Here is a 12,260-nt window from a genome sequence, read left to right on the forward strand (position 1 = left end):
TATATTATGGGGGAACGACTTGGGCCTTGGTAGCAGTCGTAGGGCAGGCTCGGGCACTGGTTGTCGCTGCACCTCTGTCATTGGGTTGGTTGGCTAGGGTGACAGCATCCTCATGGGGGACCTCTCGTTGGCCTCGATCTGTTGGACTAGCATTGTGATATGACAAAAATGGCAGCAAATGTACACAAGCAATAGCAGAAAATGGCACATAGGCTATACTGTACACTGGCAGCTAATGGTCGGCGACCTCAACACACATACAATAGCTGAGGAACGGCTAGGCCCTAAACATTGTCAAAGACTCCAGCCACCCTAGTCATAGACTGTTCTCTCGGCTACCGCACGACAAGTGGTACCGGAGCGCCAAGTCTAGGTCCAAGCCATAAGACTCCTGAACATCTAATCAAATAGCTACCCAGACTATTTGCATTGCCTCCCCCCTTTACACTCTGTTATCATCTATGCATAGTAATTTTAATAACTCTACCTACATGTACATAGTCCTCAATTATCTCGACTAACCGATGCCCCCGCACATTGACTCTGTACCGGTACCCCCCCTGTATATAGTCTTGCTATTGTTATTTCACTGCTGCTCTTTAATTACTTGTCACTTTTCATTTCTTATTCGTATGATGTTTTGTTTTTTTGCATTGTTGGTTAGGGGCTCGTAAGTAAGCATTTCGCTGTAAGGTCTACACCTGCTGTATTCGGCGCATGTGACTAATAACATTTGATTTGGTAGTTGCTTGGAGGAAAGCAGAGGAAAGATGTTCCAAATTATGATATCTACCAGTAAATGCTAAGGCAAGAATGGGTCTGCAAACCAGGTATTTAAAATGTTCAAAATCTTGGTTGAATATTGGCGATGTGCAATTCAGTCATCATAAACTCAGAAATGTTCTCTCACTGTCAACTATGTTTATTTTTAGCAAACTTAACATGTTTGTATGAACATAAGATTCAACAACTGAACAAGTTCCACAGACATGTGACTAACATAAATTGAATAATGTGTCCCTGAACAAAGGGGCGTCAAAATCAAAATCAAAACAGTCAGTATCTGGTGTGACCACCAGCTGCATTAAGTACTGCAGTGCATCTCCTCCTCATGGACTGCACCAGATTTGACAGTTCTTGCTGTGAGATGTTACCCCACTCTTTCACCAAGGCACCTGCAAGTTCCCGGACAAACGGTGGGTTTGTGCCCATAGGCGACATTGTTGCTGGTGATGTCTGGTGAGGACCTGTCTGGTGAGGCCTACAAGTCCTCAATCCAGCCTCTCTCAGCCTATTGCGTACAGTCTGAGCACTGATGGAGGGATTGTGCGTTCCTGGTGTAACTCGGGCAGTTGTTGTTGCCATCCTGTACCTGTCCCGCAGGTGTAATGTTCAGATGTACTGATCCTGTGCAGGTGTTGTTACACGTGGTCTGCCACTGCGAGGACAATCAGCTGTCCGTCCCGTCTCCCCGTAGCGCTGTCTTAGGCGTCTCACAGTACTGCAATTTATTGCCCTGGCCACATCTGCAGTCCTCATGCCTCCTTGCAGCATGCCTAAGGCACGTTCACGCAGATGAGCAGGGACCCCGGATATCTTTCTTTTGGTGTTTTCAGAGTCAGTAGAAAGGCCTCTTTTGTGTCCTAAGTTTTCATAACTGTGACCTTAATTGCCTACCGTCTGTAAGCTGTTAGTGTCTTGACGACCGTTCCACGTGCATGTTCATTAATTGATTATGGTTCATTGATGTTACGCACGCCTCTAGGAAGAGGGAACGCAACACTCTGCTACAACTAAACTCCCCGTGAAGTGAAAGAGGTGTGGGACTGTAGGTGCGAGTAAGGATGACAAAAGGCAGAGAATTTACCATTTACTAGGAATTTATTCCTTCACACGGTAATATGGGGAAAAGCGGCTGGATGGAACCAAAGCAAAGAAAGTAAATATCAGAGCCCCCTCTCCTACCTTACCTGCCTACCCACTACTTACCTAACTTAGCACCACCTGGTGCGCTAACCAAAATACAGGGGTTGGTTCCGCCCAGGTCTTTCCTAATGTGCCTAGACAGTGAATATACTACAGGTATATGTATGCCCGCGGGCCTCTTGCCTAAGCACTCCCTAGGTGGCTTCCCCTTCCCCCCTGGGAAGAAATGAAACAGAATTATACAAACAATTTCAATAATCAAAACCCTGCGTCCTATTGACACACAACAGACATAACCAATCAGCTCTCTCACTCAACCAATACAGGACACACTAATCATCTCCCTCTGAGAACAACCAACACAGTATAATAACCCACAGCCATCAGCCTCCTCTCTCCGCAATCATCTCTCTTCTGAACAGAACACTGGCTTTTATATAGCTTCAGAAGGAGTCTAATCGGATACTGCTGGGGTCAGCTCCAATCATCAATGGGGCTGACCAATCAGCTGCTTGGGGAGAATTCAGGAAGCCATCTCCTGAAACACACACACACTCAAATACAAACTACAACACAGAAACTGGGGAACGTAACAATTGAACAAGCATGGGAACAGTGTTTAAACCCTTTACAATGAAGATCTGTGAAGTTATTCTGATTTTTCCGAATTATCTTTGAAAGACAGTGTCCTGAATAAGGGACTTTTCTTTTTTTGCTGAATTTAGAACAGCCTACCTTGAAAATAAGACATTTCTGAGGCTATATGGTCCTTGAAAAGTAATTGGTTATGCTAGCCTATTAAGAACTCCTACTGCTATAATATCTGTGATTTCATTTATGATCCGTTTTTATGAGAACTGTAGCTGCATTCGTTTGTTTCCCGCCAGTTTCAACCGAAGGATGTTGCGCTAGTCCGTTGCACTTGTTGTGGTAAAGCCCCATGCGGTTGTTAGGGTTCGTTCCTTTCATCCTTGTCAATCATTGGCTCATTGGTGAAATTAGCATTATGACAATATCTTTCATTAAATCATTCAAAAACCTTTATTAATGCAATTGCAGACAGAAATTGACAATCAGGAACATAGCACGCATGTTTCCGAGTAAGTTCTGCATCAAACAAAAGGTCTCAAGTTGTTTTGTTAAAGTCTAGCCCTGGGGATGTCACTACCTACGTCATTACCTTTTTACTCCTGAGACTAAAACCATGCCTACAAAACAATGGCTTTTAGTGTCATCTAAAAACTTAGCAGTAAATGTCCCCTCCCCAAAGTTGATTTATTGTGGAATGTCTGACTAGTCTCTTATCTCCTACACTCCCCTGCAGAGTTCTGTCTCAGTCACACATTTCTCAGAGGGGTCTTTTTATAAGAGAGAGAACTAGAAAACAACTGTGGAACAATTCGAAACCTCTATAATGAATATATATATTGTTAATCTGTAGTATAGGACCCTATAAATGTAAGGAGGGGTCTTATAACCCCTCCCCTTCTATTAATACAAAATAAGCATAATCAATTATTCTAATACATCAAACATTTTGGTACAGCCCCTATCATGACCCCTAGGTGAACCCGACACGGTCATTTTGAGCAAGACAACATCGAATGTTGGCTTAAACTTGGTTTTCCATAAAAAGCGTTCCCAACTGGAATGTGGTTATTGGTCGCTTTCTTGTTTTAAAACATGGTACAAAACCTCTCAATAACTTTTCAATCTCAAATGGCGAGACTGTCTAGCTATCACATGACACTTCATTAGTGTGTTTGTGTCTGGAGCAAGCTGTCTATTAGTCATGCCCACATATTTTAGAATGTTTTACATATGTTAGAATGTAAAAATTATGTGAATATCAGTGCATAATACCATTGAGTAGGCCTATAAAAAAATGCATTCTTAGTGGTAATGCATACTTTTTTGCATACATTTTGGGGGGAGTCTCTATGAACCATAAATACACTACTTTTGTGGTGAGGTGCCCCCAAACACACTCATTCAAAATATTACTACTTTACTCMAAAATTATTGGAATATATCTACAACTTTTTTCAAAATTTCAAATAATTAGATCAACTTACCACAAAATTGTTTTGTTGATATTTCTCCAAAAGTTGTGATGACAGAGGACATTTTGTTGAGCAAGAGCAGTGGCAGCCAGGGAATTTGTTTCTACAGAAACAACACTAGCCAAAAACTGTCTGGCTGGTGCATACCTGACTTAAAGGGTAACTATACAAAATAATCTACATTTCTCAGATTTTCCCCAGACCTCAAAAAATTTCCCCTGCTGTGGTTTAAGGACTTAGAACAAACAATTASTTGTTTTTCAATTTTTTTTWAAGTGTGATTTTGAGAGTGAAAACCTGAAAAAAACAGAGGGAAATCACAGTCCTACTCTCCTCTTTCTTTTTGTCCCCCGTGGTATCATTTTTGTATCAAGTATCATTTTTCAAATTCTGCCCTCTAAGGATTTTACAGAAATGAACACTTTAAAATATGCAATAAAAGATTACATCCTGCAAAATTTCGAATAAATCAACAAGGCAACAGTAAACATGCCCTTCCCCACTGTCACACCCTGATCAGTTTCACCTGTCCTTGTTATTGTCCACCCCCTCCAGGTGTCGCTTGTTATCCCTGGTGTATATATACCTGTGTTTCCTGTCTCTCTTTGCCAGTTCGTCTTGTATGTTCCAAGTCAACCAGTGTGGTTTTCCCGTGCGCCTGCCTTTTCGATTCTCTTTCACTAGTCCTCCCGGATTTTTACCCTTGCATGTTTTCTGGAATCTGTACCCGCCTGCCTGACCTCGAGCCTGCCTTCCACACTGTACCTCCTGGACTCTGAACTGGTTTAGACTTTTGCCTGTCCATGACCATTCTCTTTCCTACCCCTTTTGGATATAATAAATATCAAAGACTCCAACCATCTGCCTCCCGTGTCTGCATCTGGGTCTCGCCTTGTGCCCTTATACCCACGAATTATGAAGCGCTGTATTAGTATATATGTTTTAAAAGTTTGAATTGTTGTCACTAATTGCCTCAAAGGGGGGAGGGGCAATTAATACATCTAAGGGGTGGAGCTTATAAAACGTGTTCATGAKGGGCTGCATATATGTACAACATTTCATGAATGTAGCTAAAACAGGACAGAGGATATGCTTGTTCAAAGTTTTCAGTTGATTATTATAGCGCCCGGCTTAGGCCAATTTGTAATTTTGTAAATGTTGGATCTCTATAGCAAGACACATAATTCACCAAAGTTTCATAAAAATCCTGCCAGTGGTGTCTGAGATATTGCATGTGACTAACGAACGGACGGGTGGACGGAGACAGATCCATTTGTGGACCCCAGGAAGAGTAGCTGCTTTCATAGCAGCTTCAAGGGATCCTAATAAAAAAACAAATAGGGGACAATAAATACAGCAGGTGAATCCTCTTGAACACAAGATACAGCAGGTGGTCTCTTGTACTGGTCTGAAGACTGTGTTGGCCTCCTTATCCATGCACACCTTGTATGTACACTCCTCCTGCAGATGACGCAACTGCTCATCCATCTGCTCACAAGAAGCTGCAGAAAGATAAACATGAGAAACATTCTAATGCCATGACATTTTAATATCGGCTTGAAGATGGTTATCCCACACTTCTGGGTTGTTCTATATGAATTAAATTGCCTTTTTGACTGCAACCTTTTTATTTGAATGACACTTCCATATTTGTTTGCCCATGGTAGAAGTGGTCGGAAAGTAACTTTTTGGACAAGAATGCCAAAACATTCAGGAGATAGAGGTCCTCAAAGTAATTTTTAAAATAATTTCTAGAATAAAAAAAAAACATTCAAACTTCTTTTCATGTTTACATGTGCTGTATCTTAGACTATTTTACATCACTTTTGTCTTAATCAATGACGAATATATAGATGTCTCATGGTAGCATAAGGGGTTCAAAAAGGGAAAAATGGGCCAACTGAGGAACTGAACGGACCTGAATGGTCCTATCCGGAACGTTTGATCATTCAGGTCCAAAATTCACATTCTGACCATTTCAGGTCCATTCAGTGTGGTAAAAAGTAGTGTGGTAAAAAACACAGTGTGGTAAAAAAAATCCTACTTTTTGATTGGTTTCATGTGGAACAACCATTCTACCTGTCCACTTCTCTTTCTCCTTCCTTCGAAGGATGCTATGTTAGGTCACCGCAAAATCCCAGAAAAACAGCCATTTTCCCAGCCAAAGACAGGAGTCACAAAAAGCAGAAAGAGATCAAATTAATCACTAACCTTTGATGATCTTCATCAGATGACACTCATAGGACKTCATGTTACACAATACATATATGTTTTGTTCGATAAAGTTCATATTTATATCCAAAAACCTCAGTATACATTGGCGCCATGTTCAGAAATGCCTCCAAAATATCTGGAGAAATTGCAGAGAGCCACGTCAAATAACATAAATACTCATCATAAACTTTGAAAGAAACATGTTTCACATAGAATTAAAGATACACTTGTTCTTAATGCAAACGCTGTGTCAGATTTCAAAAAAGCTTTACGGCAAAAGCACAATATTCAATAATCTGAGAACAGCGTTCAGCCACAAAAGGAAGCCATACAGTTACCCGCCAAATTGTGGAGTCAACAAAAGTCATAAATAGCATTATAAATCTTCACTTACCTTTTCTGATCTTCGTCGGAATGCACTCCCAGGACTCCCACTTCCACAAGAAATGTTYGTTTTGTTCGGTAATGTCCATCATTTATGTCCAAATAGCTACTTTTGTTAGCGTGTTTGGTAAACAAATCCAAAGTCACGAAGCGCGTTCACTACAAGCAGACGAAATGTCAAAAAGTTCCGTAACAGTCAGTAGAAACATGTCAAACGATGTATTGAATCTATCTTTAGGATGTTTTTTTAACATAAATCTTCAATAATGTTCCAACCGGAGAATTCCATTGTCTTCAGAAATGCGATGGAACAGAGCTCCCTCATGTGGACGCGCGTGGTCAGAGCATGGTCAGCTCATGGCAGACCTAACTCATTCCCCTCTCCTTCGGCTCCACTTCACAGTAGAAGCATCAGACAAGGTTCTACAGACTGTTGACATCTAGTGGAAGCCGTAGGAAGTGCTAACTGACCCATATCCCACTGTGTATTCGATAGGCGATGAGTTGAAAACATACAAACCTCCGATTTCCCACTTCCTGGTTGGATTTTTTTCTCAGGTTTTTGTCTGCCATATGAGTTCTGTTATACTCACAGGCATAATTCAAACAGTTTTAGAGACTTCAGAGTGTTTTCTATCCAATACTACTAATAATGTGCATATATTAGCAACTGGGACTGAGGAGCAGGCAGTTTACTCTGGGCACCTCTGTGCACCTTTCATCCAAGCTACTCAATATTGCCCCTGCAGCCATAAGAAGTTAAATGAACGCAGAGTTAACACTGATAATTAGGAAGTTAATAATTCATCAATAGTCATGTGTGATTCGGACCACGAGTKGTGGTGTTTATTTAGGAACCATGATGTGAGACGTGTCAAAAGGGAGTGTATGTTATTGTTTTGTGTGTATGTGKATGTTGTTTTGTTTTTGTCAAGCTTCAATACAAAATCTCACCAGATTGGGTCTGCKGGATAGTCTGGATTTCTCCCTAAGAATTAGCCCTCTAACTCCCTGACCCTGTAACTCTGCGGGGAGATCGCCAAGATGATAGTTATAAGACAACTTGCAAAAATGGTTTCAACTGTGTTATTCTCTTTGACATTTGTCTTCATACAAATGTCTAAGAATATTGGTAATAGTAATAATTTGTCATTCAAACTATTTACTGTATTTCCTGAATCAGAAATGCCCTAAACTAAACTGTTGTTCTGGTCTGTCCTCTCTCGAGGTTATGGCGAAGGTGACCACAGATGGTATCTAGATGCACGGAAAGGATAATTTGACCAAGAACAGTGTGAGCCTCACCCCCTCTAACCAGCTGAAGTAATGGCGACAATGGCGTTCACTATTGTCCTTCACCACTTCTGCCCGGAGACCTGAGTCCAAGCCAGCAACCTGTGCACGAACTGAGACACTATCTGAAGAAAATGAAGAAACGCCAGAAGAATGAGTGCCTGGAGGGAGGGGAGTGGTCAACCATGCCCGTAATTGATGTATGCTTGTCCAAAATTGTTTATTTAGTTATCAGGTTAATTGTGTAGGTCTGCACACTGCGAAATGTATAGTAATTTAGACAACAAAAAATGCATTAAGACACCGATCTGTCATTAACATGCCACTTGCAACAAAAGCTCTAGCTGATGTGTGGTGGATGAATCAGAATTAGTTGGGTAACATAAGTAATTAAGATGTCATATATGCATAATATTATGTGATATACTTTTTATTAGAATGTATTTCTAATAGACTAGTGTTGGCAGTTGCATTTCTTCCCTCAGCTGGGGCTTAGTCATTTGGGGCCCAGAGAGGGGAGAGGTCAGGCTTGTCTTTTACATGTCTCTGGTGCTATGCAGAATATCAGAAAGGGAAGGGGACAGGATGGAACATTGTCTTCATATGTGAATGTATCGGTTCAACCATGTGAAAGGATGGCGTGATTAAGGGGGAACCAATTACTTGTCTCCACAATGTCTGTGCGCAAGTCACTCCCTTCAGTGAGCTTGTCCAGGAGTGGGGTCAAGAGGGGGTTTACTTGAGATGGTAGTATCTAGAGTTGACAATTGAGTTTTGCCATTGGATGAGGTAATAGTTCTGTGCTATGAAGTACCAGGAACGAGATTAGAACCTCGTCTTAGAGACCAAACTGAACGATAATTTATAGCGAATGCTATCTGGCTATGGGATACTCCTCTCCCAAGTAAAAGTCTTTCTTTGTGAACAGTTCCTATTATCAGTGGTTCGTCATGTAAGTTGAGGGGTGTATCTTGGCTATAAAATGTCTTTGTATTCTTCTGTAGGGACTCAGAATTCCTTATAGACACTGAATTGATCTGAGAGTCAAAAGGCTAAAGCTTGTGGAGTTCCACTTTTCCACACTGACCATAGAACAATGATGTGCACCTGTTTGGACAAGAATCCACACATTTTCATATAAAAGTGGCCATAATTTACAGATAAAGATGCACTCAAATGACAACGCATCTCCCCAAAACAGAAATCACCTGAAACTATACAGTGGAAATTCCCTTTATTATTATAGACAAGTTCTACAATTGCATTAGTTGGAGTAAATCAGAGATTACAGTACAGGTATGTCATAGTACGTATTCCAATAGAATTAGGATGCTAGAATGGACATGAACCTTCTTCTGGTGGGACAAAGGTCAGCCATTTTGGTCAGGGAGATGGTCAACCATGGTTTGCCAGTGCTGTGACAAATAGTGTTAAATAATGATTATGAAGAATGTATCTGCACTGTATGTTTGTTAGCTAGCTAGYCAGCTTCAGAGGAATGATTCAATACATTTTTCAAATTAACTGCCAATATGACAACATTCCATTCAAACAATGCTGTCAATCCACAGCCTGTCTCAAATCAGTTGATGATAGTACTTAAAAAAAAGTTGTAAATGCAACAAGTATTGATATTGTATCATATAATAGCACTCACAGCTTTCCAAGAAAAWAAAAATACAGACATTTATGGTCTTTTTCMATATATATTATAGAGCMGTGCTCTCCAACCATGTTCCCGGAGCGCTACTGTCCAGTAGGTTTTCGCTCCAACCCTAATCTAGCGCAACTGATTCAAATAATTAGCTGGTTGATAAACTGAATCCTTTTAGTTACAACTGGGGTTGGAGCAAAAACCTACAGGAGGTTAGCTCTCCAGGAAAAGTTGGACAGCCCTGTTTTAGAGGCTATTTATACACAGCATTCGCAATAAACCCGTATAAAACTCTACTTATAATTATATTACAATATTTTAAGTTCACAATTCAAATACACAATTTCTGAAATCACATGCCTTACTTTTATTTCCCTGCATAAGAAAAATCAGGATTATGCCTCTACTGCSATCAATTTCAATTAGACTGGTTCGGATTTCTCCCTGACCAATATAGATGTGGTAAAGAGGTCAATGGAACGCAGACCGTGGGGGATAAAAAGGACGTCGGATTGGCACACATTCAACAAATCTGATCGAACAAAGTGGATATTCATCAAATCCCTCATTATTGATATACTTTAGCAGGCCCACAATGTGGTTACTAAAGGCAGATTTGGATATATTTGGACGTTTACGCTGCATAACACTTAGAAGTAGTTCCTTTTCAGGTTTAGAAGAAGTAACTGCTAAATGCTAACTCCCGTTCGTATAAGCTGGTAGCACAACTAGCATAGAGAAATCGGTTGTGGTAGTCAGTTGTTTTTAACTGTAATCCAGTTGATTATTACAAGCATTATTTACATTTGTTTCACCTCAACAGTGTGAAATACACAACAACAGCCTAAATGTAGGGACATTTTGCTGGGGGGCAATGAGAAGATTCGGGATCTTTCCCCCACGCATTTTCATTGTTTTGGTTGAGATCCATTGACCTGTTACTGCTTCTATGGCTGTTATTTTCACCACATTCTGGAGCTTCGAGGGTTGTTTATGACATAGCCCCTCTAGTAATTTAATAGGATCTATGAGTATTCCTATGAGTTGGTACACAGGAATAACGTGTCGAAAACCTCCAGGAAACAACCCTCACCACCCCCTAGTCCACCCCCAATTGCTATGACAGAGAGTGGTCAATGTCAGTTCAGTTCGTGGGGAGGTACTAAAACATCTTGCCTGAGTACAAKGACATCTTTTATACCTGTAAAAGGTCCTGAGATAAGTTAGGGTGGGAGGGAGAAAGAGACAAGACTGTCACCGGGTATAAAAATTGCTTTTTTTGTTACATTTGGGGCTAGTGGGGAGATAATAGCTGATTACGGAGAGTGCCTTTCTTTAGTCACTTTCGAGGGGTTGGGCCACCATTGCAACATGGTTAAGGGCTGAAAGAAAGGGAACACACTATGGGGTGTTGACTCGGTACATCTCAATAGTCTGAAGTGACTTCATCTCTGCTCATTCAAAAGAGCATGATAGGGGGAAACACCCAGAGAATTTCTTGGTTTTCAACAATCTAGTTCTTCACATTTCCCAGACAAAGGAGAAGTGACGASGAGAGGAAGCCATTTCAGACGATTGAGATACACCCTTCCGGTGTGTATTTAGTAGCTACGRCCAAACAGAGTGTAGTACTGGGCGGCCTCCTTGCCGCTGACACACATCTGGCCCGGCTGCAGGGGCTGCAGGGGCTTGAAGGGGATACACAGGCTCTTTGCACCCATAGAGGGGGCACCGGGCTCCAGATCCTGGTCCCTGGAGAGGGACAGATAGGGAGTTGACAGATTTATTGAGCTTCATTCTACATTTGCTCACACTTCACTAAGAGACGATAATGCATATTGATGCCATTATAAAGATTTGCAAGACTTGTCATACACATGTACGTATATATGCATCACGGTCATTGAGAGATACTTGAGTGATACGTACTTGGCAGTGGTCTTCTTGATCCAGTCTTCACACTCGATTCCTCCACAGAAGGGGATCTGGACAATCTGTGGACATCCCCAAAAAATAAATACAAATAAACGGTCAGTGTGTTTGAATTAGTTAAGCCAGCCAGAAGTGAAGAAAACTGACAGGAGTGGGACTGCCCCACTTCCCAAAAAATACTTTATATATATTTTTAAAGTATTTTTTGGGAAGTGGGGCAGTCCCACTCCTGTCAGTTTTCTTTAGCTATATTGAAGAGATTGTACAGTGTGATATACGGGGAAGGGTGAGTAAAGGGCAGTGGGCCGGATACGAACACATGCAGACTACGGCTTACATGTGTGCCGGGGTGAGCGGCTGTAACCGCTGTACCACACAGGCCATGAAGACATAATCTCTGATGAAGGTTCAAAATATAAACAGATAAACAGTTTAACTCACCCTGCCCTGGTCTAGATCTTTCTGGAACTGTTCCATAGAGTCTGCTACCACCATGTGCTTGTTCAAGTCGTCTGATGCCCTGCGACACAGAAAAGTTAAATATTAGTCCAGGATTCGACAGGTCACACGTGTGTGTGTGTGTGTGTGTGTGTGTGTGTGTGTGTGTGTGTGTGTATGTTAGCACCTGTGCAGTAGCTCAGAGAGCGCGAGAGAGAATGAGAGGGATTGTGGGTGTTACAAGAGGTTGGCCTTGATTTCCTCCAGTAGGTGGGTGTGGATCAGCATACGCATACCTCTTGAAGAGGTTGGTCTGGATGTCCTCCAGTAGCTGTATGAGTCTCTTCTCGGTGTCT

At 41.5% G+C, this 12,260-nt stretch overlaps 1 protein-coding gene across 1 annotated transcript in view; it reads right to left on the bottom strand.

Moving 5' to 3' along the window:
- Positions 1-9,099: 9,099 nt before the first annotated feature.
- LOC111969182 (bifunctional glutamate/proline--tRNA ligase) overlaps positions 9,100-12,260 on the bottom strand; it is a 64,167-nt gene continuing 61,006 nt past the window's right edge. The window contains exons 32-34 of the mRNA XM_023995125.3: positions 11,908-11,986; positions 11,464-11,528; positions 9,100-11,286 (exon numbers count right to left, since the gene is read on the bottom strand). Coding sequence (XP_023850893.1) covers positions 11,136-11,286; positions 11,464-11,528; positions 11,908-11,986 — 295 coding nt within the window. The 3' untranslated portion in view covers positions 9,100-11,135. The remainder of the gene's footprint in view (positions 11,287-11,463; positions 11,529-11,907; positions 11,987-12,260) is intronic.

The sequence above is a fragment of the Salvelinus sp. IW2-2015 genome, linkage group LG10 (assembly GCF_002910315.2).
Source record: "Salvelinus sp. IW2-2015 linkage group LG10, ASM291031v2, whole genome shotgun sequence".
Classification (NCBI taxonomy): domain Eukaryota; kingdom Metazoa; phylum Chordata; class Actinopteri; order Salmoniformes; family Salmonidae; genus Salvelinus; species Salvelinus sp. IW2-2015.